At 35.6% G+C, this 27,576-nt stretch overlaps 1 protein-coding gene across 2 annotated transcripts in view; it reads left to right on the top strand.

Moving 5' to 3' along the window:
• LOC306861319 (metabotropic glutamate receptor 8-like) overlaps positions 1–27,576 on the top strand; it is a gene marked incomplete at both ends in the record, with an annotated part of 192,988 nt that overhangs the window by 72,785 nt on the left and 92,627 nt on the right. For both annotated transcript variants that reach the window (XM_079403522.1, XM_079403523.1), the window contains one exon: positions 5,833–6,049. In XM_079403522.1, coding sequence (XP_079259648.1) covers positions 5,833–6,049 — 217 coding nt within the window. The remainder of the gene's footprint in view (positions 1–5,832; positions 6,050–27,576) is intronic.

Genomic DNA, 27,576 nt, shown 5'->3' with positions numbered 1-27,576 from the left:
CACACACACACACACATGCGCATGCTGTTCAAATGCATGCACATATATTTGTGTTTGTGGGATGTGTATGCTTAGATATTATACCTATTACATCAAATACTGCATATTTGATTGACCTCTCTATACGACACAGAATATGCAAATGATTTGGAGAGTTGTTTGTGGAGGCATTGATTAATAATAGGAAAACTATTACATTGTATATTTATATATGCTGCTTTGTTGTTTCTGTTTTAAAGGAATGTTCTGGGTTCAATACAAGTAATAAACTAAAGCACTGATGTCAGTTATCGTAAAAAAATATTGCTGCACTTAAAAGTAGACAGGGTGACGTCTAGCCACAAGATTATAAAAATATATATCCGCATGAGACTATTAGCATTATAAAATCAGTTATTAACCTTGCTGTTATAGCCATGACCAGATAAAACCTGCAAACTTAAAAAGGACCATTTAATAAGTGCTATAATACGTGCTATAAGTGTAAATACAGATTTCTGCTTAATTTAAGTGCATTATTGTAGCCAGTGGGTTTTAGATAAAGATTTAAATCAATGTATAATGAAAAGTGTATATCCTGTTATTGGCACACAGGTTTTTCTTTTTAAATATTTTTCTTTCAGATTTATTTAATTTTATTTTACAAATGCTCCTCAAATTCCCTCAGTTACAGCGCTGTTTTAGTATCGAGATGCTATTATAGTTTTTGTAAATATTTTGAATTTAATTGCAATTGTAGTAAAAGTTTTAGTAACTTTTGTTGTTTTGTTTTTAATATATCTGTTTGTTTATTAATTTTTCATTTTAGTTTGAGTTATTTTATACATCAACTTAAACTAAGTGAAAATAAGAAATGTTGCAACTATAGCTGAAATAAAATATTTTCTTTAAATTATTATCATTATTATAACTTTGCTCAGTTAATATGGTCATCAATGCCAGGGATATTATAGTTGAACATGAAGCTAAAATTAAAACCAAAATAAGAACAAACAAACAAACATGAAGTAAAAAGAAGAAGAAAAGAAACTTGGCTAGTTACCAAAGAATAATTTCTCATTTTAATTTAGATTTGGTTTGACTTGTGGTGCTAAATAACTAAAGCTAAAAAAATCTCTATAGACCTGAAAAAGACAAAAACTCAAAATTACTAAAATGAAAAAATAAAAACAGATTCAAAATAGCAATAAAACCTATAATAGTATTTCATTAATACTAAAATAACACTGACTAAATGCATAAAAATAATAAAAGAATGCTGTTCAAAAAGGTTTACGTGACATCTAGTATGTCAATTGCTATCATGGTTTTTGCTTTTATTTATTTATTTTAACTGAGGGATGAGTCGACATTGTAATCTGTGGTAATTGACATTATGTCACAAATGCTGTCAGCAGCTTATGCTGTTCTTTTTATCCATTAAGGAGGTCTCGGGTTGGCGATTCTCTGAGGATTATTAGGTCTTAAATGCTCAAGGATCTCTTCATCACGTCCTGTTTTGTAAAAGCACAGATCTGTCACAAACATCCCATTTTTTCATTCTTATCTTCCAGCCTGTCGTCCATGGCCTCGGGTTTGTTGCTTCCCTCCATTTGCACGTCTTCAATGGCCTGCTCTTTTAATGCAAATGCATTTGTGTGATGGCATGCAGCTGTGTTTTCATGCATCATTCGGAGATCTCTGTTGTTCTTTTAAAGCGCCTGGCCAGAACATCTCATGCTGTCTTCTTTATAGTTTTTATCGGCTGGTATCATAAACTATACCTGCTCAATACTGAAGTCCTCATTCAGCAAGCTTTAAAGCTGTGTTCATGAAATGCACTGGAGACTTGAGTTTACAGGTAAACTTTTTACTTTTATATTTTAAGTGTTTGCTAAATTATACAGCGATAGCTTGAGGAAATGTTGAAAAAGGGGATTACTTAGGATTGAGAGTTTATATTGACTGTAAAAAGCAAGCTTTTAAGGTTTTTTTGCTCTCAGAGGATGAATTCAAATCCTTTGCCCTCTGATATTATTATATTAGATGTGTAATTATGGGAATTTATGACACAAAATGCCAGAGAGCAGAAGGTCAGATGGGTCTTTTTTGGGTTAAATGGATGTATTGCCTTATTTTGACGGTAGTGATCAAATTGACCAGTGTTTTATGGTGGCATCTCCATAAAACATGCAAGTGTCTCTTCCTATTTAATAATTAGTGGTCCAGTGGTGTGACTCTAGCAGAATCTTTAAAAAAAGTATTTTATTTTATGAGGAGCATTTGTCTGCATTTAATTTTGTAATCTAACTTATTGGTTAATGAGTCTTCAAAAAACAGACTTTTTTTAAATTTTATTTTGTTTTGTTGTTTTGTTGTTTTATTTCTGAGGCACATTTGGTTGCAGTTTCTTTTGTTATATGACTTGACCAGTGTTGGTATTCCAATTCATTCTTCTTCAAATAAAGCACTCAACATCCATTGTGTTCTTTGTGCAATAAACCAAGATGCTTTGATATGAGATCATAACTTCATATTCACACCAGAAAGCAATATTTGTTTATTTTTGAAGTGTTATGCAATAAAAATGGAGTTATCTTTCCCCTTTTATGCATCTTGGCCTCTTGGGTGTTGTCTTATTTGTGTAGCCTTTTTTCATGAAATATTCATAAGTCGCTACTGGTACACTTAATGAAAGTTTGCAATGCATTATGGTTAACCTTTTCCATGAGTGAACTTTGCAAAAGTTCGCTTGGCATCTTATTAGCAACATAGTTTATGCGTAAGATGCTGAGAGCATTGAAGCTGGGTTTTATGCATGCTTTCGAAGTCATCACGTTTATCAAAAACTCTTGATTATCAGTCTTACAGTGTCAGATTTCAATTTTTACTCCTCACTGCTGGAGACGGAGTAAATTTGATGTATTTTTCAACGTCAGAGTTTTGTTCGGCATCATTACTCATGAATCTACTCGACGCAGCTATCCGCACGCATGCGGTGATGTTCCTCAGGTGCTTTGTGGCTAAATGTTTTCTTATTTACAGCTTCAAGCGGTGAAAGCACAGTCTAGGTGATTGTGTACCACCGCACCTTCCGGGATGTTTGGATTTAACACCGTTTGTGTAGCTGGACGTGAGCTGCATTTCAAAACAGTTTTGTAACAGAATCCTTCAGAATAATTCAGCCGTGAGCTTCTTTAACCTCCTCCTGTCCTCTTTCTCTAGACAATGAATCTGTCAGTCAGACTTCCCACAGACTCCATTACCCATGATTACCCGACTATTTACCTTTTTTCTTTTCATTTTGACTTCAATTTTAGTTATTGCTTTAGTGTATATAAATTGTGGCCATGAATGAACAATTTATTCCCTCTTTTTAGAAAATTGTGGCCTCATTGTATTCATTTTCCCTCTCATTTGAATTAAATCAAAATGAGGGAATGAGCAAAACCACAATTTACTATGAAAAGGAAAAAATTAATAGTGAATTCTTAATTTGTGTCCATGATTTAACTAAAACGATGAAACAAATGAATGAGATGAGGGAAACAGCTTCTAAATTCATGGGAATTAATTAATAATCGTGGCCACAACAAATATATTTTTGTCCATGTCATGTGTTGGGCTTTGTAAAATATGTCTATATAGTATTATTATTTTTAATTTTTTTATTTTAGTACTTTAACTAAACAAAAACAAAAAGTGTTGCATTGGCAACTAGCTGAAATAGCTGTGACCCTTGACGACGGATATATTTGTAGTAATAGTCAAAAATACATTGTGTGGGTCAAAATTATAAATTTTTCTTTTATGCCAAAAATCATTAGGCTCATGTTCCATGAAGATATTTTGTAAATTTCAAAACTTTAAAGGCGATTTTCTCAAAATTTGGATTTTTTTGCACCCTCAGATTCCAGATTTTCAAATAGTTGTATCTCGGCCAAATATTGTCCTTTATCCTAACAAACCTACATCAATGGAAAGCTTATTTATTCGGCTTTCAGATGGTGTATATATAAAATTTACACTTAAGGTCCAGGCTCACAAATAAGTTTAAAGGGGTCATATGATGCGATTTCTTGTTTTCCTTTTCTTTAGTGTGTTATGTAGCTGTTTGGGAATGTATATATACGATCTGCAGAGTTACAAAGCTCAAAGTCTCTCACAAAAGGATTTATTCCATCTAAAAGAGAAGGCTGATCCAGACCGGGCTAAAAAGCCTCATTCGAACACGCCCCCACATGTCTATGTCACGATGTGGAAATATTTGCTTAATGCCGCCCAAATGTTCCCTTCAAAGAAAGAAACCGCAGTAGTGTTGATGCAGCCATGTCAAGGAGACGCTGTGTGTTTCTATGTGAAATCAAAAGCATTTTATTTCGCTTTATTTACTTTCGGAAGAAAGTAGATGCAATTAGGAATCATTAGTTAAGATTTGTTTACAACAGAACAGCACAACCCAAATGCTCGAATTTGTGCAACACATTTTATGGACGACAGTTTAGTGAACCTAGTAGAGTACAAGGCTGGCTGTGCACGAGGGCTATTTAAAAAAACAAACGGTCAATTCTGACTTTGCTATGACAATCTGGTGCTTCTGAATCAGTGATTGTAAGTTTTGTTATTAGTTTAAGTATTTGCTATTGACTGTTCAAATGCGGAATTATGCGCAGTGTAGAGTAACGCATCGTGTGTGTGTGTGTGTGAGAGAGAGAGAGAGAGAGAGAGACAGGGTCACATCACAGTGGAGTCAACTGTCTTAATCGTGGCTTGTGTGCAAATACATACGCGCATCATCACTGTGTCTGTCACGTGACTCTGTTCCCCTCTAGGGCTTGAACTGATGGTAAAACTAAGGACATTATTAATTGTCTTTATATTTACTTTGAAAGCTGAAGCTTGCGAGTATGGTAAGGGGCGTTACATTTCCGACGCGTGCTTGTGGTGTTCGGCCAATCACAATGCACTGGGTCAGCTGGCCAATCAGAGCAGACTGCGCTTGTTGGAAGGAGGGGCTTGGTAGAAAACAACACGTTTGTGAGAGGCGGGGCATAGAGAAACTACAATAATGTGCAGTATTTGAAAAATAATGTGTTTTTTGAACATTAAATAATGTCAACATATTCTGTTACACCAAACACACAAAATAATGATCTTTAAAAAAGCATCATATGACCCCTTTAAATTTATATTTTATTTAATTTAGGTTAATGTTTTTTTCAAGTAATGATTTTTTCTGGTTTTAGTATTATTTTTTGTTTTAGTTAACGATAATAACCCTGGTTGGCACTTGTTGCTAAGCTAATGCAATACTTATTATGCACAAACAAAATCCCCAACTCACAAGAAAACGTAACAAGTGGTGATTTCGTATGAATCTGTATGACGCGCATCTTATGAAAACATAAGATTTTTAGGAAAAAGCGTATGCGTGAAGGCCCATCTATAATCCCACCCCTAAACATAACAGAAGATCATATGACTTGTGGATTGTGAACACCAATTCATCAAAATGTAAAATGGTTATGAATTGCCAAGCTATCGTGTTGGAATAGCGTATATTGGCTGAACTGCATATATCATCAAAACTTTTCAAGATCAACTGAAATAAGTGTTTTATAATATGTATCCGTTGACTAATCCACCATGTTGGATTTCACTGAGCTTGTTGCAATACATTCTAGGATTAGCTTTTGTATAAAGGAGAAATGCAATGGTATCTTAGAAGACAGAATACAATTGCTGTCTAGGCAAGCAGGTCACTGGATCTGGAAATGCATCCCTCTTTCTTCCACTGTGATACAAGAGAACCCTTTCTCTAAACTTTCGCTGTCTTTCTTCTTTTCTCTGCAGATTCCTCAGATCAGCTATGCATCCACAGCTCCGGAGCTGAGCGATAACACCCGCTATGACTTTTTTTCCCGCGTCGTTCCACCGGATTCCTACCAGGCGCAGGCCATGCTGGATATTGTCACGGCGATGGGCTGGAACTACGTCTCTACACTGGCTTCTGAAGGGAACTACGGGGAAAGCGGCGTGGAAGCGTTCGTGCAGATCTCCAGAGAGATAGGTAAGATGGCTTTTCCAAGATTTGCTTGATGCATTGATGAACTTGAACCAAATGCATGCTTCAAGAAACAAGCTTCTTACCTCTTTATATTTTTAGTCCCAGATACTAACCAACAGATTATTATGTAGTGTGGGCACCGACTTGACTGAAGACAAGAAACTGAGTGTTTTATTTTGCACAGGTCTTGCAGTGTATGCTTGGCCTTTCACCAAAAAAATTTTAATTAGCAAAAAATGTATTCACCCTCAGGCCATCCAAGATATAGATGAGTTTGTTTCTTCATGCAGTTTGGAGAAATGTAGCATTCCATCACTCGCTCACCAATGGATGCTCTGCAGTGAATGGGTGCCGTCAGAACGAGAGTCCAAACAGCTGATAAAAACATCACAATAATCCACACCACTCCAGTCCAGCAATTAATGTCTTGTGAAGCCAAAAGCTGTGTGTTTATAAGAAACTAATCCATCATTAAGATGTTTTTAACTTCAAACTTTTCAAGAGAGAAAAATCAGGAGAGAAATCTGCACAGATCAAACGTTTACAAGTGAAAAAATTCAGAAACAGATCAAAACAAATATGTGACCCTGGACCACAAAAGCAGTCTTAAGTCACTGGGTTATATTTGTAGCAATAGACAAAAATACATTGTATCGGTCAAAATTATAGATTTTTTTTTATGCCAAAAGTCATTAGGATATTAAGTAAAGATAATTTTTCATGAAGATATTTTGTAAATTTCCTACTGTAAATATATCAAAACTTAATTTTTGATTAGTAATATGCATTGTTAAGAACTTCATTTGGGCAACTTTAAAGGCGATTTTCTCAATTGTATTTTTTTGCATAAATAATATAAATATATTATGGACTCAATTTGGAGTCTATAGCAGCTGGTGACAATTGCTGAAGGTAAGAACAAGTCTGCTGGGTTTCGGTAGTTAGAGTTTCTGTGAAAATCATGTAGTGTGCGATGGGCACTTCAGACTATGAATCCATCCAGTCGGGGGATATTAGGATATTAATAATAAGATATTATTTGATATTTTAAGTCGATTTTAGAACATTGTTTTAATTTGTCATGTATTTCTTAGCATCAATGTCCATGTTTCTCTGTGAGTTTGTTGTATTTGGAACAACTTGAAAGTCTGGTATTGTGTAAATGATCCTTATTCGTTCAGTATACGATGCCTGTATATGTTTTTTCTCTGTAACCATTTACAATGTGGACGATTGTTTAACGCCTAGTGTTTTAAATCTGTATTCCACTCTTGACTAAGCATATTATTATTCTTATCTTGCACATCCTTATCTGCTCAAGGTGTACAGAAGTTGAATCCATTTAATTAATTCTCAGTTGTTAAACTAAGGATAAATGGGGATTATGTCTGTTATGTACTGTAGTGTTTCTGAACATACTGGGTACCCTGGTGACTCTCTGCTCTTTCACGTATTGACTGAAATGTCATGGATGGTCTTGATTTTGTAGGAGTTTGGGAGCCAAAGTGCTCTCAGTTGAGTGTTCAGCTGTTTTCTGTCCGTTCAGTGGATGTTGACATTGCTCACAAAGGGCAAAGGCGATGTAGACCGACCGGCGGGACCAAGTGTTTGTTGTCCACGCAGCAATGAGAGACTTAAGCAAGTCTTACAGAAAGTAGACAGGGTGAAGTCAAATCTTGACGTTAGCCATTGCACTACTTTAGCAGTGGTATTTCAGCACAACATGTGCATCTTATTCACCAACCACTTCATTTCACAGGTTTGCTATTTGAAGAATTTGGTGCAAAACCAGGAAAATACTACATTATGGATATTGCCGTAATATTTAAAGAAAGTTGCAGTTTTTGAAAAATCTGAACTCACACAAAATCTCAAATTTCACAAAGAAATCACAAGTAACACACAGAATTAAAGATGAAATTTTACACTAGAAAGTTTTTAAATATTTTCTTGTAAAACATACTCCAATAATCTTACAAGATTTTTGCAATGTGATTTAGCACTGCTCCAGCTGTATTTAGTGTATTGTCATTCTTGTCCATGCAAACACATCCTGTTTCTATGCGAATGAGGCTTGTTATACACTTACTTTATGCATTTAATTTATGAAATGTATGTTATAATGGAGAAGAGTGTTATGACTGGGCATATTTCCAGACACACCATGTGGTCAAGCGTACACGCTGCACTTTAAATCTCTATTCAGGTGTTTAGGACCATAGTAGTGCATTTAAGTATGCCAGATAGGAGCAGTCTGCTTCTAGGTGGCATTCAGTGCATTTTATTGCACGTTTACCCCATAAAGACAAACTTGGGTCAGGAAGCTGCTTAAGCAGCCATGCAAACTGAATGGGAGGGTGTAAAACAGACTCTGTCTAGTCTGCTAACCACTTCCTCTAAAGGAATGATGGTTCTCTCCGCTATCAAGTGCCCTGGAGTATCAATAAATACCCACGGCTGAAGAGAAGCAGGGAATATGGGTGAGAGGAGGACACGGATGGACAGGAAGTATAATGATGTGCTTTAACACACAGTTCCTCCTCCGCTAAAACCCCTCTACGCTACAATCCTCCCCCCTTTTTCACCCTACGTGATAGAATTATAGCTATTACCAGAGACCCCGCTGCTCCACAAATGCAAATATCACACAGCTGTACTAATCGCACTGTTTAATTGTGCATTAAAAATTCATGAGCGATGGCACACATCTGTGTAATAGCATCCACTTTAGCATCCTCCGGACTCCAGTGTTTACCATCACACGTAGTGTTTCACAGCTACTTAGAAACTGTAACTACTCAAGATACTCGCTGCTCCTCATTTAAAGTAGTTAAACACAGTCTAGCCAGAAGCTACACATTTGAATATGCCGACAGCTGAAAGGTGAAGTGTGTGGGGATTCTTTTTCCGTCATGTATGGAGATTGTCAAGTGTCTATATCCAAATAAGTGGATGATTTTTACACAATGAAAAACAGTAAAATTAATCATGGTTTCACTACATAAACCACATTTCTTTTGTTGTAAAACAATAGTAATTACAAAATTAACAATGGTTTTACTAATCTTGGTTTAACCATGATTTTAGTGAATACAAAAATAACCATGGTTTTTGTTGTAAAACTGTGGTAAATGCAAAACTAACCCAAGATTGTAAGATCTGTGATTTTAGCAGTAAAACCATGATTTTACCACATCATTTGCAGTAAGACCATTGTAACTACAAAATCATGGTTTTACTATATAGTATATGTACTGACTCGTTTGTACTGTGGGGGAAATAATTAGGCATGATTTTATAAAGTAAAAGTAAAAGATTGGCTTTTATTGTCGCTGTACTGAATTCAAACAAAAGAAGGTAAAACATGGATGGAGACAGTCTAAGCATAGACGTGAGCATGCCTATATGAGTTCTCCTGGCTTTTGTTTGCAGTTGTTCTGTTGACTTTGTGGAGGATTCTTTATTTTTAATTTCCAAAACTGCAGGTTCAATTCTCCCAGCTGTAACGCGAGAGGTGGATTAAAACGGAGAGAAAAGAATTGAACAAGCATGCAATTAGCCACTAAATGAATGTCATACAACAAGCGAATGAAAAGTCAATAGCTTTGCAACAAAGATGCCCTCATTGTAGTTTCCGCTAATGGCCAAGACAATTGAGATCTTCCTCTTTTCTTGTCACTACTTCAGCAAATCACCGTGTATCAGATAGCAGTTGGCCTTTTGGGGCTATAAACATTAACCCCAGTTTATTCTACGAAACTTTGAGTTTAATTAAGGGCCATTTTTTACTTTTGTGCTATCAGCACTACATCTCAATGCATCAAAGCATGCACGCTAACCGCTAGGTCATGACATCTATTCACTTTCAGACAGCGAATACAGTCATGACCTAGCGGTTAGCGTGCATGCTTTGATGCATTGAGATGTAGTGCTGATAAAACAGCGGTTTGCTCATCAAAGCTGGTCAGATTCTTCAAGTTAAATGGTTTCATAGGGGTTTTGAATCTTGCCTAAACCAGGTAGATTAGCTAAAATACACAGTCTTAAAGTTTCCAGGAGAACTGTATTAAAAGTATATTGTGAGTCGCGTAGTCATGTGTAAAGCACAGATTGCACAGAAGTATCTTGCTCTTGCATGCAAATACCCTAATGAACCTTCAAACTAGATGGATTATGGCAGTGTTGTGGTTGTAACTTGTAACATTGTTTTATATTAGTCATGACATAGTTGGGTGAGAAATATGCTGGATTAACCTGCATTATGTGTGGCAGTTGTGAGTTATCTATAATTGGGTATTCCATATATAGTCTCATTGCATTCATTCTTGTGCAGATGACTCTTGCTATACTTACTTACTAATGATCTCTGACAACATGATGTATATGGCTTCTAGTCATACCAAGACTGTCTTATTTTCCCAGAGGGGAAAATAAAAACTGCATCGCTCACAGTTTTAAAAACTTTGTTTAAATGGAGTTTTCATGTGTTCCAATAATGTATCAGCTTGTTCCTCCTAAAATTCCTTTGGAACTCCAATACAGGTTAATTTTAAAACTCCAAAAACATACTGATGTGTACAATTCACTGCAGTTTCTTACTTTAATTTCACACAAATTATTTTTATAAAACAGATTATTGATTAATTAAGACTTATTTTTGCATGGTTGCATGCACAATACGTTATGACCTCAAAACACTTTTACCATCGTGCATGATTTGTGAAATAATGAGTTTTGATGTTTGCATCACATATGCATTGCTTTTCAGATGTGGTAAACTTGCTCGGTAGCACACCTGGTACAAGATTGCACTTGCGATTTGGAGTGCCATAAAACATGAGTATCGATTAAAGATCACAAAGTCTTGTAGAAGCAAGCTAAAATGGCATTGTAAATGCATTTTTATTTCATGTTTGTTTAGGTTTAAGGGAGGGTTTAGTGTAGGTGATACTTTATTTTCAAATTATTCTTTTAGCGCCACTCACTGGACATTTCTGAACTGTTGCGATACATACAACAACCAGTGTAATAGAACGTTGCAACTTTTAAATTCATCTGTTTCTGAAAAAAAAAAAAAATATTACACCTTTAGAAATTGCAAATAACGCATTTGAATTAAACAAGAAATTTAGAAAGACTGAAACTGTGTACTGAAATACTTCAATAATTGTTTATAACATTTATTTTAATATTGTACAACTGCTAGTGTGTGACTGACTGCTTATTCATAAAAGTTGCCTAATTTTGTCTACATGCTAGTGGCTTCATATTGTGTTTCTTTGTCCAGGTAGGCAACAGTTTGTCATTTCAGCCTTTTAGGTTTCTTACTAGTCTCTTACCTGTGTAGATTCAAATTAATAAGCATCGAGACAGCTGCCAGGATGAGGTTAGTGAGCACAGTTCTCTGAGGAGCAAGTAGCAATAGATGCTAATAGACATTAGCCTTAATTACCATGCCAATGGGCCATAGATAATTGCATTTACATCCATCATGGGCTTTCCCAATAGTTTTGGAAAAACTGTGCCAAATGGCCATTTCAACAGCTGGGCTTTTGTTCTTCAGGTCCTGTAGTATAGATAGAGACTATACACTTCATATCCGCAGAATGAGCTCTGTTATTCTCGAATGGACTGAGTTTTCACAAAATACTTTGACTGGACTAAATGATGAGCTGGAGACATTGAGACTGACACATTTATTCCATCTTTCTGCTCTTTTTTCTTTGTCCAACGTGTTCGTCCATAGTTTGTCCTCACTCACATCTAAACTAGCCATCCTCGGTAACCACCTCAGCTGTATGCGTCTAGGCTAGCGCTAATGAGCCCGCTGCTGAACACATTACGCTACCAAAACTCAGAGGTCCAGGGCAGGACAGTGGTTTCAGAGCTGCCGTTCCCACAGGAATTCAAGAGAGAAACATGCGTCTGCTAGGTTTGAAGGGCCTAATGAAGCCATTACATTCCAAGGAAGCCAAACTCTGTCTATAGATTAAACACAGGGTTATGTTATTTCAGGGTTGTGACCTGCACAGACGACTGCCAAGTGATGTCTAGTGAATGCCACAGGGGAACAGATGGTGCAAACCGCAAAGCACAACCCATATATTGTTTCTAACGTCATAGATGGTGACATTTCGATGCAGTCATATCTATAGAAAGTAGAATTAATTTCTTAAAGGGTGAAAATACATTTTCCAAGTCCCCGAGAGTGAAACAGTTGAGTTTTACTGTTTTCAAATCCATTCAGCCGATCGCCGGGTGACGGAAAATGAAAAGTTGCGATTTTCTAGGCCGATATGTCTAGGAACTATGCTCTCATTCCGGCGTAATAATCAAGGAACTTTGCTGCCGTACCATGGATGCAGCAGGCGCAATGATATTACGCAGCACCTGAAAGTAGTCCCCAGCTAGATATGTCAGTCTTAGTACACGATGTAACTACAGAAGAGTCAAGTTTTAAATAGGAAAAATATCAAAACTCTTTAGTTATCTTTGAGCGAGATGCTAATGGTCTAATCCGATTCAATGATCTATGCTAAGCTAAGCTAAAAGTGCTACCGACAGACCCGGAAATCAGCTGAATGGATTCGAAAACGGTAAAACTCAACTGTTTAACTTTTGGGGACTTGGAAAATGAGCCTATTTCCAAAAAAAAGTGGAGTGTTCCTTTAAATGCCAAAGACAAGATTCGAACTTGGAGTCAACCAATCAGGGCATTAGTACAAATCACATGACACGCTTGACACAATTTGGTTTATGCACTGCAAGAAAGTTTCTTATTTAGTATTTTTGACTTATTTTACAGTATAAATGTTTAAACATTTTTAAATTAAGATACATTTACTTGAGAAGCAAAAGTAAGTGGTTTTATGCTTAAAACCATATAAGGTCTGAAAAATAAGCTTAATATAAAGGGAAAACAAGTTTATTTTTCTTTACCAATAGACAGATTTTTTTTTTAAGCAAAAAGTCATAAAATATTTATAAGACTTAGCTTGAGGAATCTTGCTTCTCAAGTGTAAATGCATTTTGATTTAACAGTGTTTATATATTTGTACTGAAAAACAATACACACCGAAAAATACCTTTGAGCCGAAACGTTTGTGCCCTTGTCCTATTGGTGATAAATGTCAAATAAAATGAATAGAAAAGACTTTTTCATGTGAGTGCAGATCATGGTTTTGTATAATAAGTACTGAAAAACAATACAAAAATACTGAGGAAAAAAATATTTTGCAGTGTACATAAGGTATGTACTACTAAACTTGTTATTAAAGCACAGTTACGTAACGTATTGCTGGAGCATTATAACTGTCCCTCGGGTGACTTTAGCTATCAAGATTTTTGACAGCGTGTTAACTCATCATCATTATCAGCTTTCAATAGTGAGAGATTCAACCACAGGACATGAAACGCAACATATGTTGCCAATTAACAGGAATTTCACTCATTTTATTTCTATAGAATTATTTCATCTCTACAGACAAAAGTTCATAGATGAGGTGACAAGCATCATAATATGGACAATTTACAAAACCTACAAAGTATTCAGGATGCAGTTTTGTATAAAGATGTTTTAATGTACTTCCTAAACTCTCCTACTCTCGAGTAAAAGAGTATTAAACCATTTTAATGGTGTCTCTGATTTAAAATGTGGTTCTGTTCAATCTGTTTCAATGAATTTCAAAACTCAGGGATTTGTTTGTAACATCACTCCTACTGTTCATGGAAGCCTTTGTTTGAATTTTTCATTTATTATTAATTTATATTATTTTTTAATGTACATACTTTAATAAATAGAAAATGTACTAGAAACTTTATGGCAGGAAATGATCTGTTTTTCTACTTTAAATTATGTAAAAGAATTAAAAAAAAATTCTGATTCATTTAAGTAACCAGTTTAAAAGAATCAATTCACATAAACCAGAAAACCCTGTACTTAAAGCTATTATGTATAATGCATTATAAAGGTATTTAATATGTACGTCATAATGCGTTATATATTTTCATAAATAATTGTAACAAAAGTCAAAATGCATTATAATATTTGCAGAATCTTGTTCAAATCTGAAATTAGTTGTTTGTATGCATTTTAAGTTCTAAAAGTTAATGAATTATAACCGTGGTTACAATTATTCATGCATTATAATGAGTATAATTAATGCATTAAAATACTTTTAGAATCCATTAAATTTAAAGGCTTCAAGTAAAGTGTTACCAGATTAGTTTTTACACTTTATGATTATGATATGCATATAAAAATGATTAAATATCACTCTTAGTTGTGCTCATTTGCTTGAAAACAATGTGGAAACTTAATTTTATCTTATTTTATTTTTACTGCATTTGACTGATTGCATTAAAGGGTTTCTGATCAAATGCATAAGTTATATTAAAATATACTTTTCTAGCTGTATCACTCAGCCCTTCAGTATATCATGTTTAAACTTATCCATTAAACTTTTCTGCTTTCAGGAACATGAAGATAAATCTTTCTCAAGCGGTTTTAATTCCACAATCCACCTTATTGACAACAGAGCGGAATATGTTTGGGTACATCTGCCTCGACTTCCTAAAAGTGCTTTTACCATCTGCAAAGTTCCGCTTCGCTTGCTTTTATTTTTACTTTAAGCCTTGCAGAACACATCTTTAGAGGGAGGTCAGGAGTGTCACGCCTGAAATAAATTGCAAAACCAATACTGGCGTTATTATGTGCAGAAACACAAGAGCGTAGAAGTGCTTCTAAATGGAAAAGCCTCAAACTCATATAAAGATGAAGACTTCAAGGGAAGCTCTAGAATGAAGAATGGTGTGATAACACTTTTTATTTGAAGAGAGGTACAGCTTTGAGAGCTCAACATACTTTTGGTGTGAAAAAGAAATAGGTGGTTAGTTAGGAAGTTTTAGCTGGTTTCAGACGGTGTTTTGGACACTCATTAACTGGGAACTGTCATTTCAGTCAGGTTACGCATTCTCAAAGTGACCCTGTCCGACTGAAAAGCTGTCAATGCGCATTGGCTAGTGGATAAACGATTAGGCCGAGGCAGCAGAACATCCATACTTTCTTGCCTTCATTGATGTCTGCAGATTTACTACAGCCATTGATCCCACTGCAAGTGGACTTTGTTCTCCTTAACAAGCTCGGACAACTTTACTGTTTAGGAAAGACAAATGCCACAGAAGCTTCCCACCTGCCAGGCCGGATGAGCCGAGCCCAGATCTACTCCAAAATGGCAGCTGGCGGCTGGTAATGAATCAAGGCCTGGCCAGCTGCGTGATAGATGTAACTGTCGGCCAGTGCTGATTAGCTGAGTCTGAACGCCAGAGAAATACAGCTGTGTGTGTGTTACAGAGCGGCCGCGACACGAGGGGATTTAGGCTGCTTGTCCTTTGTGTTTCCTCTCACCTTCTACTTTTAACATTTCTTTGTTTTTGCTAATATAGATGTTTACTGACAATTTAAAGTCAACACAAAATGAGTTTGCAACCCATTTTACTTACATAATGTGACATCTTTATAAGTAAAATAGAACATTCAATGAGAAAAAGGGGGTGGGGCTTAATGTAATATGATTGGATGGTGAAATGCGAGGGCTTGATGATGTCAGCAGAAAATAAAATATGTTTCAGAGGCGGAACAAGTTATTTTAATGAAAGCGTGTGAAAAATTGAATGGAATTATGACAGAATTAAATGTGACAAAAATGCACCACAAAATGACTATAACTAAAATGAAACGGGAATATATAAAAATAATATATTCATTATTAATATATTATTAATATTCAAAATATAGATATTGTCTCATTGATACTAAAATATCAGCTACAGTTTATAGCATATCACAACTGTTTGATTACTTGTATTATCACTGCTCTAATCTGGTAAATATTAACATCATAATTGACCAAGCTGCTTTGAAAAAAATGTGTATTGTAAATAAGCAATATCACTTATTTATTTTTGAGTTTTGATTCTTAGTTTTAGGATTTGGAGTCAAAATTTCAAGAATTAAAATATCACAAACGTATAATTTTCAGATTAAATTTTGAAAACATCTTAAGTGGAAATGCATCCACCCCCGCTGCTAAAGTGCACAGTTCCCGTCTCTGGAGAGTTTCTCTGCTCGGGGGTTAAGAGCCGGCGTTCCGCAGGGAAAGACGCTGTCCCGTGCTTCCCGTCTATTGACTTTGATGGAAACCTTTGACCGAACCTCTCGCTCTTTAAGACTTCAGAGACGTCCTGACATGACAAGAGCTGTCCTGACATCTGACAAAAGTTGAGCCGTTTCAAAGAAACTGCCCTCGCAAGGGGTCGATGAATTAGTAATGTAAAAAGTAATTTTATTAATGACTTTAGATTTACATATGAATGTTTTATGATCCTGATATGATGCATTGAAGTTGACTTAATAATGCATTAAAAACCCAGATGATTTCTAATAGGAACAAGATATTTAGTGCAATTATATGAATAAATGTAGGAATAAAGCAAATAGGGTCAATTTTGATTTCAAGTTGACTTTAAGGAAGACTGGGACTCTCATGAAGAATTTAAAGTGTGTGTGCAAACACTAATGTGGTTGTGCTTTTTTTCTCCCTTTCTTTCTCAATTTTTCAAATGAAGCCATTTTGGCCCAGTCCGTGCTTGACAAGTAATTTATTCACCCACCACAAAACAGCATAAAACCATGGATTTAAAAGTTTCATCATCCCCCAGCCCCTCATTTCTCACATGGATATATTTTATTATTCAGCCTGGGGATGTGAATTTATGCAGGGTTTAGGCATGCCTTTATATTCTGCGCCTCGTCTTTCTCTGTCTCTGTCTCTCTTTTAATGGCCTGTATCAATCGACAGAGATGGATAACTTATAATGCTGATTTACTGTATATAATAACATTTATAGTAAATAAGATGAACAAATTTCTTGAATTTAAACCAGTTATTAATACATATTTAATTTATAGTGTATTATTTACACAGTAAATAACTGAAAAAGAGTTATTCATTTATTTGGTATATTAGTTATTTAAATGTAATATTTGCATTTTATACAATGTAATCTATAAATTTGGTAAGATTCTTTATACATATAAAAAATGTAGTCATTCATATAAAATATAAATACATTTTTAATTAAATAATATTAAAATATCTTTATTAAATTATCTATTTTATACAGTGGGAATCTACAAATTTAGTGAAATTCTATAGATTTTTAGACAAAGTATATATGGCTGCCATTTTTTCAATTATTTAATCAATTCTAGCTGATTTTATTATTTGAATATACAATTTCCGGTTGCATACAGTGTAATTTATACATTTGGTTATTAATTTAGGTATTTATATAAATACTTTTATAATCAAATCATATTAGAAAATATTAAAATATTTATTGCATATATTTCAGTATTATACAATGGAATCTACATGTAGTGAAATTCCATAGATTTACAGATGTAAATATATAAGTTATTAGTTTAGTAATTTATATAATATATATAATGTATATCTTGGACCAATTCTCTTTTCTGTCTACATGGCATCACTAGGTTCTGTCATTCAGAAGCATGGCTTTTCATATCACTGCTATGCTGATGACACTCAACTCTACCTCTCATTCCATCCTGATGATCTAACGATAGCTGCTCACATCTCAGCGTGTCTAACAGACGTTTCTTGCTGGATGATGGACCATCACCTTCAACTCAACCTAGCTAAGACAGAACTGCTTGTAGTTTCAGCTAACCCATCGCTTCATCACAATTTCACCTTCCAGTTAGGCTCATCTACCATAACTCCTTCAAAAACAGCCAGAAACCTTGGAGTTGTGATTGGAGTTGTGATTGACAATTCAATTGACCTGAATTGATCAGATTTGCATTATACAATATTAGGAAGATCAGGCCCTTTCTCTCGGAACATGCAACACAACTCCTTGTTCAGGCTCATGTTCTGTCCAGACTTGACTATTGCAATGCTCTCTTGGCAAGTCTTCCAGCCAATTCTATTAAACCTCTACAATTAATCCAAAATGCCGCTGCAAGATTAATCTTTAATGAGCCGAAAAGAATGCACATCACACCTCTGTTCATCAATTTGCACTGGCTACCAATAGTTGCTCGCATCAAATTCAAGGCATTAGTGTTGCATTAGTGTTAGATTGTGTACTATATAGTATGTTTTGCAATAAGCAGTGTGCTTGTATTCCACTCCCAATAGGCTTCATATTTTCCTGTCCTCCCTTTTCCGGCCTAAAGGAAAAATTGTCAGTTGTATGATGTTTTTAATAATGTGTCTCAGGTAGCCTCATGCACGCCTCCGAGGCTGCAGTAGAAAGCAGGGTATGTATCTTTTAAAGAGTGCAGGTCGTGTTTGGGTCTGAGGGGATCGCACACTATACCGTCGAGCAGTCAGAAGGGTGAATCCTGTCAGATTAACTTCAGTCGTGTCCCTGGGTGGGTTTTTCTGGGAGACGCAATTAGCCTTGGATCAAGGTCTCAAATTGACATGGTGGTCCAATCACCCCTCTCAGATGCGTAATTTCATGAAGGAAATTGGCTAATTAGGCCCTCCAATTTCCACATGTTCCACGTTCCCGTAAGAGCGAGGCTGATTGAGTCAGTTTACCGTGGTTTCACCCAGACATCTGCCATGGCTCGCTCTAACTGTTCCTCTGTGTGCGCAGGAAAGCAAATCCATCTTATCTCAGTGAGTGAGCAGCAACGTCTTACCATATGTGAAAATACAGCAGAATGGATTTAAAGATCGCTGTGTAAAGCTCTTATCTTACACGCGGTATATTCTTCACAATTGGCCACATTTACACAGCATGTACTGTACGAAACAATCTTTTTCCTTTGCGGAATATGCAAACAAATCTGTCCCAAGTGACAGCCGTTTTTCATAAAATGTAAATACAAAATGTAATTAGATCAAGCTTTGACAGTCCACGCATTATAGTGACTTTACCACAACTTCAGGTGGGCAGTCTACTGTGCAGTGTTTTTGGTTACTTTTCAGCGATCAGTTCTTAAAAGAACCATTTTTAAAATGTAAAGAAAATGTAAAAAATATAAAGAACCTTTTTCCACTCTAAAAAAAAATTAAATATTTTATGAAATTGGAGCCATGAATGCCACTAAAGAGCATTTACATTTAAGAATGAATAGTAAATTTAATAATTTATACACAGAAATTCCTTTATAGATTTAATTTCAGTTTAATCATTTATATGAATACATTTTTGAACAAATACTATTAAAATATCACTATTAAATGTTAACAATTTTATATAATCCATAAATGTATTAAAAATCTATCTATTTATGAAAATATAGATTATTAATATATACATATATGTAATAAATAATATTGAAGTATTACATTTAAACTGTTTTATAATGTAATCTATATATTTGGAGACTTTATATATATATATATAGATTATTAATTAAATGATTTCTATAAATAAATGAGAATGTACAATTTTATATATATAATTAATTAATGTAGTCTTTAAAAAACTATAATAAACTGATATTTAAATATGATGAAATTTTAACTACATTATGCAATGCAATCTATGTAAAGTGAAATTATACAGATTTGTCCAGTAGAGAGAGATTATTATTGTAATCATGAAAATAAAAAAAAATATTCAGTTTCAACTAAATTATAAAATTCAATCGGTAAATTCAATTATTTTCTTTTTTTCAATTATTTGCTATGTATTTACTAAAGTTGTTCTGAGTGATTTTAAGCTTGCTAGTATGCATAGTTCTGGGTTGCTAGGTGGTTTCTTAAGTAAGTCTATCCTCAATTCTCAAAGTATGGCTCAATGTACGTCTAAGGGATTTTTGGCTTATTTTATCATCAGCCAGGCAAAAAGCATATAACATCATGACTTTCCTAAACAATTTAAGTCTAAAGCACAACACATTTTGATGTTTAATGTTTAGCAAAAAGCACTAATAGCAATTTCCCCAAATGCTGTCTCGACTCTCAGTTTCTGGATGATTGTGTGTTTGCTGTGGCTGAAATGACCTCCCTGTCGCCAGTATTTTAGATTCATATCTCGCTTGTTGTCTATCTTATTGAAGAGTCACCCGGAGACCCTCTAAACGACAGGGTTCAGCTTTCAGCGGTGGCGGAGGCAATATCAAATTGACACACGAATCGAGACCCTCTCAAAGCACACAGTGGAAGCGAGTAAGTGGTGGTTGTAGTGTCAGACCTCTCAGCCGGTTGCTATTGTTAACAACAAAAGCTCTGTGACAGTTTGTTCTCCGCCAGCCGATGGCTCATTTGTCTGTGATTGGCAGTCGAACACCTGGTTGGATGCGCATGTGCTGTAAAATTGCTCATCGTGTTGCTGTATTCTGACGGGCTACGGTATCTTCTACCGTAATACTGGCATTCCACCAGCTGAATTACAATCGACTGAAGGTTTCTCCTCAGTGCCGGCTTTCCCGAGGGGCCTTGCTTTCATTGATTCTTGTTAGTCAGACAGAGCTAGAAGCGAGTCTGGCTGCTGTAGGGACACAATCAGTCTGGAGACCTTGTGTTTGGGAGACCTGCAATCGCTCTGATTGTCAAGCCTGGTTAAAGCCCTGGTGTTGGACCAGTGGATGATGAGACAACCTGTTTGCATGATCAGAACCAGCAGTGCCATGTTGCATTGATATTGCATTAAGAAAAGTTTGCAGATTGATTTGAACTATCAATTTGGAGGGATCATGAACTGAGAAATCAAAATTCGCTTGATCTTTTAACATAAGAGGTTATTGTGCTATAAAAACATCCTGTAAGTTTCAGAACTCAAAACTTTCTGGTTAGTCTAAAAACAGCTTATATTGAAGCCAATCTGCCAAAACAACAGCTTGTGGAATGTGCCACTTTATGATGTAATAGTGTGGATAAGCACCGCCTCTGCAGAAGATGATCAACGCCTGCTTCTACAGCGCTGCCTGTTTAGCCCCGCTCACCGATTCATGTATGTAGTGTAAATAACGAGAGAGGCGAACACTCAGGTCTACACAGAAACCAAATGATAACGATGGCTCCGATAAAGCCATGGAGTTGTAGAAACACAGTCTTTGCATTGCGTTTCTCTGATCCCAACGTTAGGAAAAAATGGGTGGATGTGTCACTCTGATTGGTGGAATTTTCTGTAAAGCATTATGGGTAACGTAGTTGTTCACCATAAATTCCTTTACTAAACATGATTATTCTAAAAATCAGTTGAATTAACATGTACAGATGGGTTCAGCGAAAGCATAAACCATTAGTTAACAACCTCTGTGCTCACAACAGGTCTGTCTTTAAAAGTTTATCAGTTACTGTTGAAAATGTTTGGAGTTTTTACAGCTTCAGGAGACTCTGAATAAGTCACTTGGACGACTATTATAGTGCTTATTACAGCTTTAAATCTGTAGTTATTCATGTTTGTTGTGTAGAAAAGAGCAGCATGAACATTCTGCCGGGTAACTACTTTTGTGTGCCACAGAAAAAATAAAACAACAGTGCGAAGCCGACTTTCATTTTTGGGGTGACGTCCGTTTTAAACTATGCATGTTCTTGTCCTTTTAAATAAAGTGAAATTAAATGGCCAAATCACTGTTTCCTTTCATGTTAAATCAATATTTCAGGCCTTTTCTATTTATGGTAATGAAGTGCCAACACTTCTCTGACAGGCACCAGACTGCAAAGCTCCTCTTGTTCCCACAAACCCTTTCAGCTAATTTTCACAGCACAGAGAAGACAGCATGCCTGGAGAATCTCATTTGCGCTAATACAGTCATGTTGGAGTCGCGGCAGAAAAATTATAGAAAGGGCATCAGCTGTTTTTCAAAACCGACATCTTTATCTAGATGAGTGCCGCCCCTCCCAGCAGGCTTCCCCTTCCCATTCATCCTGTGTTTCCTGAGAGCACACTTGACTGATGCCCTGCCAGCGCTGGTTTGTAATTACCCCACATCTACAAGAGCTACTTCATTCCACAAACTGAATGGACTCAATAGGTGAGTCGATGCTAATGAACAAGTGAGAATATTTTGTCATATGCACATCCAGGCTTGCATATTCAAACAGATGACATGTGTGACAGCAAATGCAGTCTGGCACTTTCATATCACACGCTTTATCCTGAAGTCCTCTTATAATGTTAGTCATGGTGTCTTGCACCAAAAAATTTAGTTTTGAATGATCATTTCCATCCTCTATTGACCTTTGGAAATTAAACAGGTCCTTTTGTTATTATATCTTTAAGACTAACACTCAGCGCACAGTACATCACGTCATATTTGACTTTAATGACATTTAATAAAGTCACTGATGTGGTGGCGAATTTAAATGTAAAAAATTCAGAGCTATTTGAGACTTCTGCAGTTTTTTGCAGGCTAGTAATTTTTGCAAGGGAACACCACAAGTGTAACAATGTGGGAAATAAATCCCCAAAAAGTATATAAATTATCAATGTTTGGGGGAGAAATTTGTTCTACCCTGTGTGAGCAAAGTCAGTATGTTTCAGTCCAGTGCGATAACATGAACTAGAATTTTTGGGGAAAAAGAAAATCCTCTCTGGGTCAAAATGACCTGAACACAAAATGACGCTAGACCACTTTTTTGAAGTGCTAGTACTTTTACTTCCATTATATGGATAATAGCAAGCAAAATAACTCACTTGTGTTACATGAAAAATAAAAAAATCAAATGTATTATCAGGGCAACAAAGAGTACCAATTAAATATTTTCCTTTTTTGCTTTAATGAGGTAACTGATTGATTGATTGATTGCATTAGGCTCTTGAGAATTGATGAAAGTGGATGTAAATGTGTTGAATTATAATGAAAACAATGTTTTATGGTGCTAAAATAGGACATGTTTTGTGTAATTTACACTTTCTTTAATGCTGTTTGTCTTTCTATTTATATCCTTTACATGGCTGTTCCTTTTTATATAAGAAAGTGATATGAGTAAATAATAAAATGTTTTATTAAAATACAATGCAAAAGTATTTTTGAGTAGTTTTCCAGGACAAATATTTAAACACTCTTAAATCAAGATACATTTACTTGAGAAGCAAAATGACTTAACATATTAAATCTTATATTCTTAAATCAATAGATAAATAAATATGTGAGATTATATTTAAAACGAGAAAATATATATATCAATGGGGTCAGAAAAATACTCCCCTAATGGGAGATATTTGTTATTCCTTTTAGCAAACTGTCATTTAATTTTAAATTTTTAGTTTTGTTTGTTTTTAAATCTAAGAAATCAACACTTTATATCTTATGTAATTATGCTTCTTGATTTAAGAATGTTTAGTTAAAAAACAAAAGCCCAAAATCCTTGTTTAGAAAATCTTTTGTTTGTATCCGTGCTTCAAGTACGAGTCAATTTTTGTTTGCAAAACAAGTAGCAACTTGTGTAACCTAGTTTGGTTGAACAGAAGCAGTGGAGGGAGAATGAAAGCTTACAAACACAGCTCAAGCGTGAACACTGGCATCAATCGGATATCAGATTGGGCTTCTTAATTATGAGTATTTTTAGATCTGATTCACAGAGTATGTTTGGATCCCCGGAGGCACTGCCATCTCGTGTCTGCTCTGACTCAATCATCCCGCGATATGAGCACGAGTGGATGCAGGACACGACAGAAGCCCAAAGAAAAGCAGTCTGTTATTTATTCTGTGGTGGAGTCCCTCAGAATGAGCTTCCTGATGAAACCTGGTGATGTTAATAATGTATTCCTACAGTGTGAAACTGTCTCTGTATTCCCACCCACGCTGGTATTCATTCCTGGCATGGAGCGTTTCTGCGGAACACCATGTCCAGAAGGACCCTGCCCTTCCTGATGGCCGTGGCTGGATTTTAAATTAAGAGAGATTGAGTCAAAGAAAAGTCTTGATGTTCTTTTGTAGTTCAGCTGACATTTGCTTAATTTAAGTATCAGCCTCGTCTCATATGTTTCTCCTAAAATTCCTTTGCAGAAATGAAAACTATTGTCAAGATGTGAAAGAAGAGCTATGAAATGAATGATAGCAGCTCAGATTTGGTTTTGGGAGATTGAGAATGAGACTTTATCTCCATTTGTTCTCTACTTAAGCTCATTGTTAAACTGATGCATCATTTTTAGATCTTAGAGGAAAAAAATTCTAATTCATTCATTCATTCATTCATGCATTTATTTATTTGATCTTAAACTTGTGAGAATGGGAGGATGTGTTTAAATCGATGTTATTTTAGAATAACTGAGATACTATAGTTACATATACTATAGTATATAGTTACTATATACTATTTATGTTTTATTTTATTTTCTATTTTAAATTTTAATTTTTTTTATTGTTAGTAGTTTGTGTATTTATATATCTATTAATTAAGTTTATTGATTTTTATTTCATATATATACAGTATATACACAGTGCCCTCCATAAGTATTGGAACACTAAAGACAAAATTGCTCTGTTGGCTGTGGAGTCAAGGCATTTTATTATTAGCCGTTTCAACACATACATGTTTTACCAAATAAAAAGAACAGCACTTTTAGAGTTCATCCCACTCATTGATGTGAGCATAAGTATTGGGACAGTTGAACATAAGGCAGATATAAAAGATTAAAAGCTATTATTTAGTTGCAGATCCCTTGCGCACAATCGCAGCAGTGAGTCTGTGACCCATAGACATCACCAGACTCTTGGTCTCATTCTTTCAAATACTTTTCCCAGCCTTTAATGCAGCCAATTCCAATTGTTGCTTGTTTGCCTTTACTCTCCTCTTCAGCTGGTGAAATTCATGTTCATTTGCATTTAAATCTGGAGACTGACTTGGGCAATCTAAGACTTTCCATTTCTTTGCTCTTATAAATTCCTTGACTGAACTGGCAGGGTGTTTTGGGTCATTGTCCTGATGCAATATGAAGCACTTCCCAATGAATCTGGTGGCATTATCTTGAATATTGGTAGGCAAGATGGTTTTGTACCCTTCCTAATTCATTCTGCTACTGTCATCATACATTAAGTCATCAGTAAAGTTGAGAGGGCCTGTTCCAGAGACAGCCGTGCATGCCCATGCCATGACACCACCTCCACCATGCTTTACAGATGAGGCTGAATGCTTGGGATCATTTGCAGTTCCTTTTTGTTCTCCACATTTTTGCTTTCCCATCACTTAGATAAAGGTTCATCTTTGTCTCATCGGTCCATAAACACAGTTACAAAACTCTTCTGGCTCACCTTTGTGCTTTTTTGCAAACTCTAATCTTGTCTTTCTATTTTTGGTGCTGGTCAGAGGTCAGAGGTCATCTTGCTGTGTAGCATCTGTAATTCTGTGTCAAAGTCTCCTGAGGACAGTAAATTGTCAGAGCATCACCCCAGCTTTCTGGAAGTTGTTGGTGATTTTACAGACATGTCTTTTAGGGTTCATTTTCACAGCTTTTATGATTTGTCTGTTATCAACTACTGTTGTTTCTCAGCCGATCAGGTAGTTGTTGGTTGCTGGTGTCGCTGGTGGTTACCAAACTCTTGATTTCTCCATGCCCTTTGTTTTTGCTAGAGCTCTAACTGACTTCCTCTTTTCTTTTAGCATCCAAATTGCTTGCTTTTCTCTCAAAGTCAGCTCCCTCATCTTCATCCTGGTTTGTGTGTGTCATCATCGAATGCAAGATTCAGAATACAGAAGTAATGGATATAACCGATACGACACATTCCCTGCTTATAATATCTGAAGAATTAATGCAACAGGACACAGCTGATCACTTAGAAAGACCTGTGAGGAAACTGCTCCAATACTTATGCTCACATCAGATAGAGGGATGAAACTCTAAAAGTGCTGAACTTCTTAGCTGGTAAAACATCTATGTGTTGAATCAACTAATAATAAAATGTGACATTCTGTAGTTTTGTCTCGTATTCATTTTTTAATCATATTTGTAAATGTCTTGACTCCACAGCCAACAGAGCAATTTTGTCTTTACTGTTGCATTTAGTCATTTGGCAGACAATTTTATCCAAAGCAATTTGCAATACTTTTCGAGGGCACTGCATGTATGTGTGTTTATCTTCAAGAATTTTTTTAATGGTTTTAATTTTAGTTTGTTTCAGGTTTAGTTAGTTATAATAACCCTGGTTTAAATGTGCTTAATTATTAAAATAATGTCATGATGAAAGACTTCTTAATTGAATATGCTTCATTTTCTTTATGCAAAACATATTTTGTTGTGGTTTTTTTTTTTTTTTTTTTTTGCAAATTTTGAACTAGACCTGTTGCAGTTTTCATAAGATTCAGTAATGTTGTACAAACTTTTTGTCTCTATTAATAAGAAATACATTTCCGTTTTTAGTGCTGCATCTTCCTTTCAGTAATATTTGTATCTTTATCCACAAAAAAACCATCTACCTTCCCTCCATCTCTTTTGGAGGAGAGGATTTGGTGTTGTTGTAACCACATTACAGCATCTGTGTCCATGTTTCTGTTCCACCTCCACTCCTCCTTCATGTTTAATAGAGACATTTAAGGAAAACCATCTGTGACTTGCAAAGCTGAGTGTGTTTGCTTGAGCTCTCTTACACCCAGCTGCGAGGAAGCGCTTTTCCCCTTCGTTGCGTCGCTTTTAATGTATTTCCTCCGCACCTCTGAGGGTAATGTTATTCCCTCGTTGAAGTCAGCAGCTCAGTGGTGCTTAAAATAGAATGCTTGGACTATTGGAATATTAAGAATGGCGCGAAAAGTCAGTGGATGCAGGAATAATCATGTTTTTGCCAAAGCTGACTCGCTTGTCAGTTCTGCTTTGTCAACGATCTTCACTGACCCTGATGAGCATCTGTAGCGCCAGACACCAGCATCCTCAGGCCAGAAGACTTGTAGTGAAATCAGATGGGTTGCCAGATCTTCAAATTCAGTGATACAAGCAGAAATGGAGACTCTATTGCACTTTTTTCCTTCTATGGACATTTTCAGGCTTCACAAATGTTCCATAAAAGGTCCAATATGACTTTAGAACAGTTTAAATATAGTGCTGGATGACTTTTATAGTACTTTAATAATGCATTGTCTTTTTTGAGTCTAAAAGAGTGTGTTTATTCATTATTATTGTATGAGAAAGAGCATCTGGGATGTTCTGCATGTTTTCATATTTCTAGGACGTCCGATTGGTTGAATCTTCCATGTTGAGCTCAAATAAAGGTGCAAGCTCAATAATCCATATGTAGCCCATCATTTTTGGGGCGAGACCAAAAACCGAAGGACTTTGTCATTGGTTGCAAAATCAGATGGGATGCCAGATCTTCATGTTCACTGATTTAGAATTGGAAAATCATGACGCCCTTAAAGGGATAGTTGATGCTTTTTTGCTAATGTTGTACTTTCTACACATTTTCAAGCTTTAAAATGGACCAAAAACATCATAAAAGTGTACCAAATGACTTGAAGACTTTCAGTAGTGCTCAAGTCATGTGCACACCTTTAATAGTGCATTTTGTCCTTTTTGTAGCACAACATTTTCATCCTCATTCATTA

Source organism: Barbus barbus, assembly GCF_936440315.1.
Source record: "Barbus barbus genome assembly, chromosome: 42".
NCBI classification, from domain to species: Eukaryota; Metazoa; Chordata; class Actinopteri; order Cypriniformes; family Cyprinidae; genus Barbus; species Barbus barbus.
This window is presented reverse-complemented; position numbering and strand designations above follow the sequence as displayed.